The sequence below is a fragment of the Vitis vinifera genome, chromosome 14 (genome assembly GCF_030704535.1).
Source record: "Vitis vinifera cultivar Pinot Noir 40024 chromosome 14, ASM3070453v1".
Taxonomy (NCBI): Eukaryota; Viridiplantae; Streptophyta; class Magnoliopsida; order Vitales; family Vitaceae; genus Vitis; species Vitis vinifera.
Window position 1 is genome coordinate 9,436,258 of NC_081818.1, and position 16,852 is coordinate 9,453,109.

The 16,852-nt window shown below is 34.3% G+C and overlaps 1 protein-coding gene across 1 annotated transcript; it reads left to right on the plus strand.

Annotated features, from left to right (window-relative positions):
• The first annotated feature begins 31 nt into the window (after positions 1-31).
• Positions 32-16,736, plus strand: LOC104881508 (uncharacterized). Its single transcript, XM_019225085.2, has 6 exons — positions 32-283; positions 1,515-2,066; positions 10,183-10,914; positions 13,526-14,360; positions 16,257-16,394; positions 16,504-16,736. Exons 1-4 carry the CDS (start codon positions 32-34, stop codon positions 14,027-14,029), a joined length of 2,040 nt encoding a protein of 679 aa, XP_019080630.1. The 3' UTR covers positions 14,030-14,360; positions 16,257-16,394; positions 16,504-16,736.
• The last annotated feature ends 116 nt before the right edge of the window (positions 16,737-16,852 follow it).

Below are 16,852 nucleotides of genomic sequence, written 5' to 3' on the forward strand. Positions count from 1 at the left end.
CCAAGAAATAGAAATAAACAGATGCAGGGTTATGGATGAGATGGTTGAACAATATGGCAAAGAATTAAAATATGGGAATGATGTAGCTGATACAATTTTGTTCCCTCAATTACCATCCTTGACATTACAACATCTACCAAAGCTGCTAAACGTCTGTTCAGAAGTGAAGGTACTGCCTTCCATTTATGTAAGCATGAAAGAATTGAGGTCAACTCAAGTAAAGTCTGAGGGAATTTGTTTGGAGGGTGAACCGGGTACTCACATACTGCTTTCCAGCAAACAGGTATTTTATGCTTAATAGTCCTTTCTATGGCATCTTATTTTCCCTTGTCAATTTAGGTAATGTTTTTCTTCAAGTAGAAATTCTCAGGATGTGCTAGTCAAGCAATTGGGTCAACAAGTCCCCCTTCCGCTTCAACTCCTAAGTGCTATAATCTATAACCCTTATTCTTACAGCACTTTACCAGCAAATATATTCACCTTTGATAGGAATGATTGTCTCTTGTTCTAAATTTCAATCTTTTAATGGAAGGCAAGGAAAATAATGCTTACCTAATAGGTATTTTATAAAATACAGAAGATAATACTATTATTTTAGTCTTTGAAGCTCTTCATCAAAGAGTTGTACCTTCATGAAACAAACTTCAATAATATTGTATATTTCTCCTTTATATCATCATTCACCATTAGTATTGTATGCTTCATGCATTATACATGAAGGGCAGCGGGACAATATGGTGCATATGTTATGGATACATGCCTCTGGTTTGCTTAGTCTTTAGCTCAAATAGCAATTCGCTTACCATAACAAATGGCATTCGAAATGATTATAGGGAAAGATGCAGAAAATAATCTCAACTTATTTTTTATTTCCATTGTCCACTTACAAAGTACTTATAAAAAGTTGCTTAGTTCTAGCTCAATTCAATCTTTTTTCATTGATGTTTAATGAGAAAACTGTTGCAATCCTCACAGAGCCTGTGTGGTTTTTGTTGGTGATTTATCCACATACCACTAGTTATGGAGAGGCTTGGTGTAAAATTCTCTTGCCAATTTATTCTGGCTTATCAATGCAATGTGAATGGGTTGACCCAACCCACTCAGGGCTTACTATAACACGAAGGCAATGTATGTTGGACATCCTGACCCAACTCCAACCTAACATATAACCATGTTAGAGCTAACATTGAATAATGCTATTCCTTCATACTATGATCCATGGAAATTAATTATATTTTATAAAATTTAGCTGTCAATATTTTTTTTTAATTAAAAAATGCAAATGCCTAAAATTATGAGAAATCAGACCTTATATTCAACATTTTAGCAGTTATATAAATGCATGACATGACACTAATTCCATTGAGATGTCAATTATCATTAATACATGTTAAATTATGATTATTGACTATACATATTTCTTGCAGTTCTGTTTCTTGTCCTTGTACGTTTGATATATGCAATTACTGCAATATATTACTGTACTGATCCTGTCTAAAATTTCCATGTTGAAGGAGATATGGCATGGCCAAATTCCACCCAAGTCCTTCTGCAACCTCCACTCACTACATGTGGAGAATTGTGCATCACTATTGAAAGTCTTGCCATCCTATTTGCTACGCAGCTTACAAAATTTGGAAGTAGTAATTTTAAAAAACTGTGATATACTAGAAGAAGTATTTGATCTTGAAGGTCTAGATGTTAATAATGAACATGTTCGGCTGCTCTCTAAGTTGACAAAATTAAGCTTAATTGGTCTTCCTAAGTTGAGGCATATATGCAACAAGGACCCTAGAGACAATTTGTGCTTCCAAAACCTGAAATGGCTGAATGTGGACAACTGTGGCAGCTTGAGAAACCTTTTCCCTTCTTCTATGGCCTCAGATCCTATGCCACTTGGAGGTGTAGAAGTGATGGCTACAGGCAGTATCATATTTCCTCAATTAACCCACCTTTCATTGGAGTCTTTGCCCAACCTAACAAACGTCTATCCAGGATGTCATTCTCTACAACAGCTTGACCATGGAAACCTTGATATGCCCTTTGGAGTGCTTTTCAATGAAAAGGTCAGTTTGGCTCTTGAAATCCTTTTCTTTACCATTTCATAATATTTCTTTTTAACACTCTGTTTAGGGTAAAATGGTTTGAATTTTGCACATGGAACATTTTAGATATTATACAATTTTCTAATTTTAAGTCTTAAAATGATCACCCCCTGCCCCTCCAAATTCCATCATTTTTAGATGGAATTTCATTAGAAATTCTATTGGTTTCAGGCAACATTATTTATTTATTTATTTAATTTAAGAAAATATTCTCCAAAATCTCCTCATTCTAAGTGAATAGTCATTGTGGCACATATCTATTCTAGTTCTGGGGAATCTTTGGTGGGCATTGATTTAGGGAAATATTTAACCTGTTGCCTAATACTGAATAATGGTAAGGTAGGGCTCTAGTTTTTCAAGTTTTAAAGAGGGGATGTTGGAATTAGGTTTGTAGATGATTAACCATTGTTTAAGGTGCCTTGTGACCTGCTGATATTAAAAGAAGATTCCTGGAATTGCTTGACAGAAATGGAAATATGCCATTTTTTAGTCTGAGATTGCAACAACCAGGTGGAGGTTGTGGATGTTCTTTATATAACTTCTACTAGCACAACTGCAACTTGGACTGGGTTTCCACTTTTGTTTTTACTAGATCATGCTATGTCCAAATGTAAAGAATCCAATTACAAATAGCACATATCTAATGTGGAATTTGGTAGGTAATTCCAAATTATTCCACATCTCTATAGTCTGTCCAAGCAATGAAGATGGTATTAAGGGTGTTCTAAAACACCACTCAGTTGTTACTTATAAGCCCTACTATTCTATGCACAAAGAGCTAAGTGAGAGATACTTATAATCATTTTGTAGAATCCAAAATAGGAATCCAGCCGCAAAATTTTAGCTGCAAATGTAAATTCATTTGGTCAGCCAACAAACAAAATGAGGTGAATTTTGCAAGGAGAAAATATTTTCATTCCAGAAGCCTTTTTTATCTAACTATTTGGTTCGATATAGACCAGATTCTTGTTTCTTGTCAGTGCCTTGGATTTGAATTGAAATGCATAGGGATATATTATATATGGTACATGTTCTTAAAAAAGAAAAAAATTGATATTTTCTTTCATAGGAAGGATGGGCTCCTCAAATCCATCAATTGCTAGTTTAGAGAGAATTTTCTGTATAAGTTATTTCACAGCTTCTGCAATATATATATATATATATATATTTTGATAAGCAAATGCATAGAAAAATGACATATATAAAGAGAGAAAAGAGAAAAGGGCACTTGAAGGCCGACCCATAGCATACAGGGGGTAGCTTCTGCAATATGTATAAGAAAAGAGAAAAACTATATAAGGAAGAATATAAAAAAAATCCTCAAAATCTATTCCTAACTTGTAGAAATAATAATAATAATAATAATCAAATCCTTAAAATCAAGGAGCTAAATATGATAATTACAAATCTACTTCTTGCTTATAGAAATTAAAATAATCAATTCCTAAAATAAAAGGTAAACTAGGATCAAATATGAAAGCTAAAATAGAAAGTGTAAGGATGGAAATCTTTGAATATACAATTAAAACTTGTCAACACTGCCCCTTAAGTTTGAGTGTAGATGTCTCAAATGCCCAATTTGTCAAATATTAATCTAAAAGTCTTGTTTGACACCTTTGTTAAAATATCTACAAGCTCATTCTCTATCTTCAAAAAAGGAGTGCTAATCCTTTAGTTAACCTCTCCTTGATAAAGTATTTATCTACTTTAACATGTTTTGTAAGATCATGTTCAACTAGATAGTGGGTAATGCTAATGGCAACTTTGTTATCACGGTAAAGCTTCATTGGACCCCTAGAACCAAACCCCAACTCCTTTACAAAGGCCTTCAACCATAACATCTCACATATATCATGAGCCATGGTTCTAAATTTGGCTTTAGTGCTTGATCTAGCTATAATAGATTGTTTCTTGCTATGCCATGTGATTGAATTCTCTCCCACAAACGTGTAATACCTTGAAGTTGATCTTCTATCTATCACATATTTGATCCAATCAGCATTCATATATCCTTCTACTTCTAAATGGTCATGTTTAGAAAAAATCAAACCTGTCCCAAGAGCAGATTTTAAATACTTGAGAATCCTTTGTAGAACCAACATATTTGTTTCACTAGGAGCATGCATGGATTGATTTACCACACTCACCACAAAGGCTATATTAGGGTGAGTATGAGACATGTATATTAGCTTCCCAACTAATCTCTGATTTATCTTTCTGTCTATTGGTGTGTCATTTGGACCTTCACCTAATCTATGATTTTGTTTAATAGGAGTATCAACGGGGCTTACAAGCCAACATTCTGGTTTCATCAAGTAAGTCCACAATATATCTCTTTCGAGAAACAAGAATCCCTTCCTTTGACCTTGCAACTTCAATACCTAGTAAATATCGTAGAGTACCAAGGTCTTTTTTTTTTTTTGATCAGATAGAGTACCAAGGTCTTTGATCTCAATTCTGTTGCCAAATATGTTTTTAGTTTACTCAGCTTCTCACTATCATTACTTGTCACCAAAATGTCATCCATATACATGATCAAGGCGGCCCCTTTGAGTGAATATTTGAGTGAAAGAGTATGATTAGGCAAGTTTTGATGGTATCCATACTTCTTCATGGCCCGAGTAAATCTACCAAACCAAGCTCTAGGTGATTGCTTGAGTCCATACTTCTTTAATCTACATATCTTAGCCCTCTTTATTACATTAGCAAAGCTAGGGGGAAAATCCATGCATAGTTCTTCTAGATCTTAATAAAGGAATACCATTTTTACATGAAATTGTTCAAGGGGCATGTCTAGGTTTACAACCAAGGATAAGAGGACCTAGATGGTATTCGCCTTTGCCACTGGTGCAAAAGTTTCATGATAATCTACTCCATACTTTTGTATATAACCTTTTATCACCAATCTTGCTTCGAACCTCTTCACAAAACTATTTGCCTTGTGTTTCACTATGAATGCCCACTTACAACCAATTGTCTTCTTTCCTTTTGCTAGCTTAACTAGTTTCTATGTATCAATTTTTTTGTAATGCTTCCATGTCTTCAATCATGACAACTTTTCACTTTGGGTTGTCAAGAGCTTCTTGTAACTTACTAGGAATAGAAATAGAGGACAACTGTTTTGCAAATATTTTACATGAAAGAGATAAACAATGTGAAGACATATGATGAGAGATGGGGTAATTTACAATATGATTTGCAAAACTATAACAAAAAGGTGGTTTTTCTCTCTTTAGAAGGATAACGAGTTTGGTTCTTAAGAATTAATTAAGTTGACTCTTCAATAGAAGTACCAATAGAGAATAGAATTCAAGAGAAGGATTTACCTTAGGATTACCTATTGTTGGAGCATCTGATTGGTCATTGGGTTGATTAAGAGGTGGCTGAGTTGCTTGAGTCTTCTATCTTGTTAAATATATCAATCTATATGACTCAAGAAATCCTCTTGAAATTAGTGCAGAAGTTTCAGATGATGATACACTAGTAAAAGGTAGTGGTAACACAGCCCAAGACTGTTCTTCCCCTTTAGGAGAAGAATCTAAATCTCCCCCTAAATAGTAAGCCTGATGTTTAACAAAAGTAACATCCTTATAAGCAAACATCTTCTCCAAAGGTGGGTGGTAACATTTACTTCCCTTTTTTGTAGTAGACTACCCCCCAAAAAAATTTCACTTGAGTGTCCTAGGATCAAGCTTACTCCTATTTTGTTTTGTGGATATGAATGTAACAAACACAACCAAAAACTCTGGGGGGGATATAAATGCAAGTTGGAATAGGATGTGTTTTAAACAATAATTGAAGAGGGGTTTGAAACTGAAGGACTTTGAAGGCATCCTATTAATGAGATATGTTGCAATAAGAACTACATTACCTTAGAAGGATTTAGGAACATTCATATAAAAGAGTAGGATCTAACAACCTCTACGAGATGATGATTCTTATAGTCGACTATACCATTTTGTAGGGATATATTAACACATGAAGTTTGATGAATAACATGAGACTAAAAATAGACACTTTCACCCTTATTAAGGTCGTCTCCTCCGTTATCAAATCATAGAACTTGCATTTTATTGTTAAATTGGGTACAAACCATTTGATTAAGGACTTAAAGGTGAAAACAAATATCACTTTTTTATTTCAACAAATAGATCCATGAAATATGAATGCAATCATCAATAAAAAAGAAACAAACAACTTAAAACTTGAATGATTAATAATAGGGGATGACTCCCATACATCACTATGAATAATTGAGAAAGACAACAAAATTTTATTAAGACTTGAAGTAAAGGAGGTTTGATGATGTTTGACTAACATACAACTATCACAATGAAAATTATATACATGACCTTCGGAAAATAAAGATGGGAACAACTTATGCAAATAGCTAAATAAGAGATGTCTATACCTTCTATATGATAGCCAAATTTGTTCTTTTGATGTTGGCCTGCCCATTACTTGATTTGCTTGTCTATGCAAATCTTGCCAATTTATGTTTTAGTGGGACAGACCACCTCTCTCTCTACCAAGACAATCTTTGCTCCTATAAGATTATCTTGGAAGAAACAATAAATTTTAAAGAAAGTTATTATATACTTTAAAGCCTCAGTTATCTAGCTAATGGACAATAACTTACTGGATAAATATGAAACATGTAAGACAGTAGAGACTGAAATTTATCCCTAACATGGTAGAAGAAGATCTATTTGTTGTTTTAAGAATTTTTATATTGGGATGAAAAAGTGCAAAACGGAAGGGATGTTATGGGATCTTATTCATTTCTACTCCTCCTTTTCGGCTCCTTGTACTGTCACTTTCAAAGGAATTCCACTTAATGTTATTCTACTTAGTTGGCTTTTTGTTTGTAATTCAAAAGAGGTGGATAACGTTTGAGAGAGTTTAATTTTGGTTTTTGAGATATTTTGTACATGTTTTTATTAGTACTTCTCCTTGTACAATGGAGGAGTATAGTCTTACTTTGATAAGGTTTTGTACTTTGTGGGAAGGACCTCTCATCCTTCTCTTTAACTTTACTATTATCAATATATATTTTGTTTCTCATAAAAAAAAAAAACCAAAAAACAAAAAATACTAGGATGAATGTTATAGGAAGAAAAAAAACTAGATTCATGTGTCATATAATTTGTAGTACCTAAATATATTATCCAAAAAAAAATCATCACTAGATATGCTTAAGGCAAATCCAAATTTTCTTGTATTGGCTAAGTTACAAGAAGCATCTTTCAAGGATAACCTCTAAGCATTATCATTTATTTGATCTTCTTTTATGGTTGGACTGTGGAATATGACTGCGTATTAGATGATGTATGATGTGCTCTAGAATTTGAGTTAAAGCCCTTCTTATGAAACCTTTTTTAATACCCTTTTATCTTGAAATATGTCTCTCGAGCATGCCTTATCTTATTACAATGTGTACAAATTAAAAACTTCTTGTTTCCAACTTTACTAGAGTTAGAGACAACTAGTGCAGTTGGAGCTTGAACAATACTAGATGTTGAACTCACCTGTGAGACACTTGCAAGCATTGTAGCCTGATGAAGCTCCTCACACCGAACATAGGCAGATGCACCATGAAGATTAGGAAGAGGATATTGCCTCAAAATTTGTGTTATGATTTCTTCAAAACTTGAGTCAAGACCAACTAGAAAATAATTGACCCTCATTCTTGATTTTCTTCTTTAGTTTTGTTGTATCTACAACACACTCCATATCGCATGGCTTCTTTAGTTTTGTTGTATCTACAACACACTCCAAATCACATGGCTAGAGAAAACAAGGTCTTGCCAATTAGCATAAGGAGTAGAAACATCGCTGGTCAATGTCTTCCCCTGTTGTCTAGTCTCATGTGTCTTGTGACTAAGTTTGTAAATCTGGGAAGCATCACTGCCATCGAAATAAGTTTGAGCCATAGCATCCTAAGTATCATCAGTTGTAGGAAGTCAAAGAAAAGTGTCACCAATATCTAAAGTTATTGAATTAAGAAGCCATGATGTCAACATTGCATTCTCCTCGGCCAAGTATAGACGAATGAATCAGAAAAAATGGGCTGTTTCTTCTCTCCATTCAAGTATCCCAACTTCCCCTTTCCTGCAGCTTCACAAACTAGGACCACTCAGAGTAATTCATACCATCAAGTTTGTTAGAAGTCATCTGTATGTACATATTATCATGTTGAACTGTCACAACAGAAGTAATAAGTGGTGGTGCTCCAGAACCAGAAACTTTTGTCACCAATTCAAACATGATTCTTAGTGAGGGTGGTTGCAAAATCAAATAGCAAGGATAGGAGGCAAGGGGAATAGGCGAGCAGTAAAAGCATCAAACTAATAGAGATGTCTTTGGTACTATGCTGATTTAGAGAGAAAATTTTGTGTACATTTACTTCATAGCTTGTGCAATATATATAAGAAAAGAGAAAAACTATATACAAGGCTGAATCTAAAACAAATCCCTACAGTCTATTCCTAACTTGCAGCAATAATAATAATGAAATCCCTAAAATCAAGAAGCTAAATATGACAGCTACAAATCTATTCTTTGATAGAAGCTCAATATTTACTTATTTTATGCCCAAACTAAGGTATTTAAATTTAATATTGAGCTCTAATTACATTACTTCTTCAGATTTCCTACTAAATCCCTAATTTTGGTACTAATATATTTATGTAGTGTGTCTCTTAATTTTTTGTCAGCATTATAACTAAAACTTGCCAGCAGCCCCGCACTTTATAATGTATCTAATTGTCTCTGCCACATATTCCAAATGTTTCTCCTACATCTTCCAGCTGCTATCAATGCTCAAAATAACCATTACAACAACTGCTAGCTTTCTCTACAACTGTCAGCTATATCTCTTGTTGCTCATGCTTCTTTTTTGCTCTATTTAAGGGAGGTGAAGGCTGACCATTACGTATGGAGAAATAGAGAGGGAGAAGTGTCAAATATAATCGTCCTCTTCAAGAGGAAGTAGATTGGTGTAGTTGTAAACCCTCATTTCCATTTATAAAATCTTCAATTTCAGTTTCAGCTTTGATTTTTAGCTCTAATTTATTTTGTGTTGCCACCTGAGTGGCTAAATTTCCGAGCCAAGGTGAGGGAAAGCTTGGGTTACTCCATTCTTATTGTTTCCGACATATATACTTGAGGTACCTGTAGGAGATACTCCATAATTTACCCTGTTCATCTCGTCTTAGGCATTAGCTCACTTAGGCAAGGTTTTATAGTGCACATTTCTTGCTGCTTCTGTAACCCTTAGGTTGCTTGGAATGCCTCAAATTTAAGGAGTTGATGTTGGAGTAAGAATTGGTACATTTGAACCTTATTGTAGTGTAGATCAGTTTGGAGTGGTGAAGGGAAGTAGAATTTGTTTGTGCATCTTTGGGTTGGAATTAGATGAAGGAATGTATCGAATGTTATGGTGCCACACTTGTGGTGATGAGCCATGCATCACAATGATATTCCAAAGATAGCTTGTATGGAGGATACTTTAAGCTAACCCAAAACCTTGGTTGTTTTCTTAATCAAATGCCTTGTTTTTTTACTCTTCCATTTCAAAGATTAATAACAAAAATACAAAAACTGTCTTTCATTCTCTTCTTGCACTTGTTTCAGTCATTTTTTTTTTTGGGTTTGACACCCAAATACTCATTGAGTACTATAAATTCAAAGTTCTTGCTCTTAGGGACTCGACACTAAGGAGAATACAAAACCCAGCTGCAACCACTCTTTGCTTATAGAAATTAAAATAATCAATCCTAAAATAAAGGGTCAACTAGGATATGAAAGCTAATATAGAATAAGACTGGAAATCTCTAAATATATGGTTAACACTTGTCAACACCAATCACCTGGCATGTGGAATTCGAACGGAAAGATCACTCTGCTAGCAACTTCATAAACATAAAGCATTAATGTGTTTTTGTCCTTTCACCATTCTAGCTATTCACAAGCATGGTTATTTATCTCATATCAACCTTGTGTGGTTATATCATCTTTATGCCATTCATTTGGAATATATAGATATCTTAACGGAATGGTGAAATGAATTCTGCAGGTAGCATTTCCTAGCTTGGAATTATTAAATATCTCAGGCCTGGATAATGTGAAAAAGATATGGCAAAATCAACTTCTTGAAGATTCCTTTTCCCAACTAAAAGAGATTAGAGTAGCATCCTGTGGAAAAATGCTGAATATTTTTCCATCCAGTATGCTGAACAGTTTACAGAGTCTACAGCTTCTGAGAGTAGTGGACTGTAGTTCATTAGAAGTGGTTTATGACATGGAGTGGATAAATGTTGAGGAAGTTGTATCAGCCACTCAGTTGAGTAAACTGGTTTTATATTCTCTACCAAACCTTAAGCATATATGGAATAAGGATCCCTACGGAATTCTCACCTTTGAAAACTTAATATTATTAGAAGTTGGTTATTGTCAGAGTCTAAAATACCTTTTTCCAGCCTCTTTAGTTAGAGACCTTGTGCAACTTCAGGACCTGCAGGTATCATCTTGTGGGGTAGAGGAACTTGTTGCAAAAGAAAATGGACCGGAGACAGCTCCTAGGTTTGTATTCCCTGTAATGACCTCTCTAAGACTGACGAATCTGCAACAATTCAAGAGTTTCTACCCTGGGACACATACTTCAGAATGGCCTTTATTGAAAAAGCTGGAGGTGCGTGACTGTGATAGAGTGAAGATATTTGCTTACAAATTTCCAACATTCCAAGAAATACATATGGAGAGCAATGTTGACATCACAATTCAACAGCCACTTGCCTTATTCGAGACGGTATGAATTCCAACATTTCTGGGTTTAATTAGCCTCAAGTTCCATACTTGCCATGTTTCACTAAATTTTCCATTGGGTTTATGTCATGTCAATAATTAGTATACACAACATCAGTTACATCAATTTGATTGTTTGATCTCTTTGAGAAAATTCATATCAAATCTTTGAATTGTCAAATACTGCAAAATTGTAAGGTTAGACTTGGTCATCTGATCAGATCATTCTTAATTTTTTATTTTTACTTTTTACATTTTGGGTACTAAGCAAGACCCCCTAAAACAGTAAGGTTGAACCCTTTACTACAGAAATGGCGTAACTTTAATTGTAAATCTTGAGCATTCTAGGGCTTGAGGCAACCCATTTCTTATTTTGAAGTCCAATCATTACACACACACCTTCATGAGACCCTGTTTGTTTAACTGTTCTAAAAAATAAAAACACCTTTTTTAGATGGAAAACAAGTTTGGCAGGAAGAAGATTGGAAAACAGTTTTTTGGAAACTCCTCCCAAAACATGGTGTTTTCAGAGAACACCTTTTAAGTTGTTTTTTTCCTTGTTTTTGGTACTGTTCTACGAACAAAAAAACATGGAGAAAAAAGCACACACTAGAACCTCCAGTTCTTGTGAAGGTCTTCACATATCTCAATTACAGAAAAAAATACATGATCAAATTTGTTTTGTTGCCAAGAAAATGTGGGAAAGTTCTAAAATTTAGTGATTTGGGTCTTGGTTTTTGCTTTTCTTCTTTTCTCCTTTCTAATCCCACCCAGGAAATGGTTTCTGAGTTGAGCATCAAGAGGTGGGTCTCCATCAAAATGCATCATCAAATCTGTTTGGTTTTCTAGAAAATGCATGAAAAATTATATATTTTTACTTCTGAAACTTTTTTTCTTTTTTTTTTGTGTTCTCTCTGTTTTTTCAAAGCACTTTCACTCCAAAAAAGATTGAATTAGAATCTCTTCACCTCCAAACCCAAACTCTCCTTTCCTAATCTTTTTTGTTCTCATCCTTCAACTCCAATTTTCTCGAAATCCCATTCTTTGTTTCTAAATTCTTTGAAGTATTTTTAGTTTTGTCTTTTGTCTTTGTTTTCTATTTTATTTTTAAAAAAAAAATCATGTAAAATTTTCAAATGTTGTCCCTCACTTTTACAGTTTACAGCCTTAGAACTCTTACCACTTCTGTCAAAATGCCTTACAGTTTTTGTTTTTCAAGACATGTTTTCATTTCTGTGATATCTTGATTTGTTATTGTTTGCTTCACTTGAGTTTTAGTGTTTGCTTGCTAAGAAAAGAAATGGGAGGAAAGGAAGTGTTCAATTTTATGATGTTGGTTTTGTTAGTTCCCAAGAAAAGTGAGACTATCATAAGCCTAAGGGTGGGTGTAGTCATTTCCTACCTTTTTCCCACCAGCAACTAGAGGTGGTGGTGTTGGTGGTGGTATTAAATTTGTGGGTGGAGGCTTTGATGTGATTTGAATTGGTGTTGATTGAAAATAGAAAGCAAATCAAGAAAGTTTGAATCATATCTGAACCATAGTTGCTGCTGAGTCTTGCTATTTTTCTTTATATATGTTTTGTTTTTGAGAAAATTCAGGGAAAGAAGCGAATAGAAATGCAGGCTATTGTATGTGGGCCATTGTTTTCTTATGCTTATTTATTAATTGCAATGAATTATATATAGATATTTTACAGGTAAATTTCTTGTCAAATGGTATAAATGAAGCAAAATGCGACTGAAATTTTGGTCAATTTATCTTTTGCATGCATGAATAAGAATATTGAAATTAAATGTAAATAGACATGTCTACACTATAATGATTTGTTTTGAAAAAAGATGAAATTATTTAAAAATGGATGCATGTAATTTTTATGTTTTAATTAAGCATATATTTGTCTAAAAATTTTAATTTTATAAATGTTCAAATTATTTAATTTGATCATGTTAATCATCAAAAGAAAACACTCAATTTTTAAAAACTAACTTCCAAACAAGTTTTTTCTTTTATTTGGTTTGTAAAACTGTTTTTACTAAGTTAACCAAACATGTTTATTCTTTTTTTTTTTTCTTTTGAGAATAGAAAATTGTCTTTTAGAATTTAGTTTCCAAACTTAATTTTGTTTTTGAAAATAGCATAAAATTGTTTTCAAGAGTTGTTTTGAAAAACTATTTTTTCAGAACTATTTTAAAGAAGATTTTCCAAACTGGGCCTTATATTTATTTATTTTTACCAAATTAACAAGGACAATTGAACCTAAAATATAAGGTATAATCAAGTTTCATGATGCCGTATTACTGTGGTAAGCATAAGGATTTCCTCAGTGGATTATGCAGTCAATTAAGCAATCATAATTGAACTTATTTTGCAAAGTGATTTAACATTTCATCTCCTCCAATAGTCCTAGTGGAACTCCTCAATCTTTTAGACATTGCTACCCGCCGTGCCCATCGTCACTTTTATATATAAACAACATCACATATTGTATTAGTTTTGCCATGCCTTTTTTTTGAATTAGAGAAATAAAAATGCACTTCTTTATATATACAACACGTTATTTATATGATAGTTGTAATTTGACAGACTAAATTATTTTGTTTGAGGGATTTATCAGGTTGCATTTCCTAATTTGGAGGAATTGACATTGGATAGTAACAGTGCCACAGAAATACAGCAAGAGCAATTTCCAGTGGAGTCCATTTGCAAACTTAGAGTTCTCAATGTACTGAGATATGGAGATAATTTGGTTGCAATTCCATCCTTTATGCTTCATACGCTACATAATCTGGAAAAACTCAATGTGAGAAGATGTGGTTCAGTCAAAGAGGTTGTACAGCTTGAAGAACTTGTTGATGAGGAAAGTCATGCCATGGCACTTGCTAAGTTAAGAGAAGTGCAGCTGCATGACCTACCTGAGCTGGCGCATTTGTGCAAGGAAAACTTCAAACGAGGCCCTCGTTTTCAAAATCTTGAAACTCTTGAAGTATGGAACTGTGACCGTTTGATAAGTTTGGTACCAAGCTCAGTGACATTCCAGAACCTAGCAACTTTAGATGTATGGTCTTGTGGCAGTCTGGTTAATTTGCTACCACCATCAACAGCTAAAAGTCTGGTGTAACTCAAAAACCTCAAAGTAGGTGGATCGGATATGATGAAAGAAGTAGTTTCCGGAGGAGGAGGCGAAGCAACAGATGAGATTGCTTTTTGCAAATTAGAACACATTGCACTTGTTTGTTTAGCAAACCTCACAAGCTTCTGTTCAGGAGGCTATACTTTCACATTCCCATCCTTGGACCATCTGGTAGTGGAAGAATGCCCGAAGATGGAAGTTTTCTCTCAAGGCTTCTCAACCACACCAAGGCTAGAGAGATTAGATGTGGCAGATAATGAATGCCATTGGGAAGGTGACCTCAATACCACCATTCAAAAGTTGTTTATACAGCTGCATGGTATGTACCAATTCACCAAATTTGATTTCCATGCACGTTTATAATGATCCTTTCCCTCATGTGTTTGCTAGTTAGGCACCAGGGGACTCTATCCCTTGCTATGCTTTTCCTAGCAGAAATATTTTTAATAGCTTAAAATGATTGTCATTGTAATATAAATGAATGCACTACAAAAATTATATCCTTGATGACTTAGGCTCCAATCTTGATCTTTAGGAAAGGGGATGAATTGTACAGTGGACCCAATCTTGGCCCTCTTTAATAAGCATAACCTTTGGTTTGGTCTAATATTGATGCTCTTAATAAGTGCCTAAGTATAAAAGGCCCATATCTGCTCTCAAACACCACAGCTTGATACTTCTTATTTTCATGGCCCCTTCTTTTCAAACCCTCTCAACGTCTCTCCTGCCATCGTCCTCAGCTGGTCCAGCTACATCCTTCACCACTAAATCCCATTTCTTTTGGTCCACAGATGTTAACCAATTCGGACTTCAGTTCTATGACTATGTTTGGTTTCATCAAATCATAAACCAGCTCCTCCTTTCAAGGCCATCTTCAGTGGAAATTTATGTTTTCAGTAATTCTGATTGCTCCTTCCCTGCAACAGCTCTCTTCCTTCAAAACCGAGAGATATGGAGTTTGGGCTAGTGTTTTCTATTCTCTTTTGGAAATGGGTAGGTTTAGAGTTTTGATTTTTGAGATAGGCCATACAGAACTTGGATGCAATGTGATAGTCTGGGTTAAGGTTTTGGTTTCTTAGTATGTATGTGGCTATGTACATGTGGTTGTTGCTCCCTGAGGTTGTTTGGTAGTGATCCTGAAAAAGATTAGAAGATGGTAGAGTCTCACTTCCTCATGTTCAACATGTGTTTTGTGTAGGCTATTAGCAGTATCAAAGAGAATTTGGGAGGGTTTTTTGGTGTGTGATGTGAGTTATGAGTGAGAGCAAACTCGAAACACAAGCTGAAACATATAAGCAGTGTGGTTTATTAAGTTTGTCTTGAGAAGTTAATCCCATTATTTTTCAGTTTTCCTTTCGAAAAATTACTCTAAAATCCAAATATGGTTAGAAGTTTTTCTCTCCTTTAATGGTCAATATAGGATGTAATATTATTTTATTAATATAGAAAAATCTTGCATCAGATTTTCAGATTTGAGAATGGAACAAGCAACATGGTGATATGGCAATTAGACTTACAGCTAAAGAGGCATCTAAAGTAATTGAAAAGACCCAATCACACTGTTAATTGTAGAGAAATGGAACTCTACATAATTATAAAACATAATAACTAAGATCAATCTCACATTTGGCTAGAAAAAATGGAGGGCTGTCAAGAAAAAATAAATAAATAAATAAAGCAAAATAAAGGGAACCTTACAAGACTCTTCTAAATATGCAGGGTACTATGTATTCCATTCCCATTAATAGATCAAGCCAAAGCCTAATGGCATTTCATCCTTTTCATCTTATCTTTTAATTTATTTTTTATTAGCCCCACTTCTTTGCTCGAGTTATGGAACTTATAAGGATAAAGGTGGGATATATGAGTAGAGGGGGACTGGATTCATATTGGACCTTGTTGTATTACATATTGGCTTTATCCTTGGCCATTACAACCCATCCATCTATAGATGAGTCACTTCAAGCAGAATTTGGCAAATTCCTGTGAATTGGTTAACCTTTTTGGTGAACGGAATGTTTTGGTACTCTGCAAATGGTTGAGTTCCATATGCTAATTTCTAAACATGCATTTCTAGGTCTCATTTGGTTGATGGATGCAAAATATCAACTTTGAAGTTCTATATAATTTTGATCTTATGTTACATATTTTTATTATGCAACATGGGGATGGATTTTGTTCTAGGATGTAAAGGAAAAGTAAATTCATTGTGCAGGTTGAGGGAGAAGTTTCTTGGTTGGAATAGCTAAAAACAAGGAAAATGAAAGGGCTTGTTCTGAAGAAGAGTTCACAGCTAGAAGAGATTTGTAGGAAGGCAAATGTGGTCCTAGAAGCAGATAGAGCAATGGAATATGTAATTGATGCTATGGAGTCTGCCATTAGACTTTTATGATATAGAAGTTTAATATTGCTGATATGTTTATGATTTATTGATTGCTTTTGTAACATCCCTTTTGTTGTAGGAGCTGTCCATGGTTTTTTGTCCTTGAATAAATTGAGCATCAAGTTGCCTAGGTTAAAGAGGAAGGTTTTATCTGGAAATAAATACTTGAAACAGTTGAGAAACAGTTAGTAGCATGTGAGAAAGAGAGTTGGTTGGAGAAACAATGTTGGGTGTTTTCTCATATTTGTATTGATTCTTTGTTCTATTATATCCCTCATTATTTTTTGATGGCTGTTTAGGATGATAATTGATGCATTGGTGGAAGCATTACTCATCTTACTCCCAGTCATGCTGAGAAAGCTTGTTCTTTGGTTAATAAACTTTCAGGTACTATGGTATCATACTTTATACCGAGTACTATTTTAGTA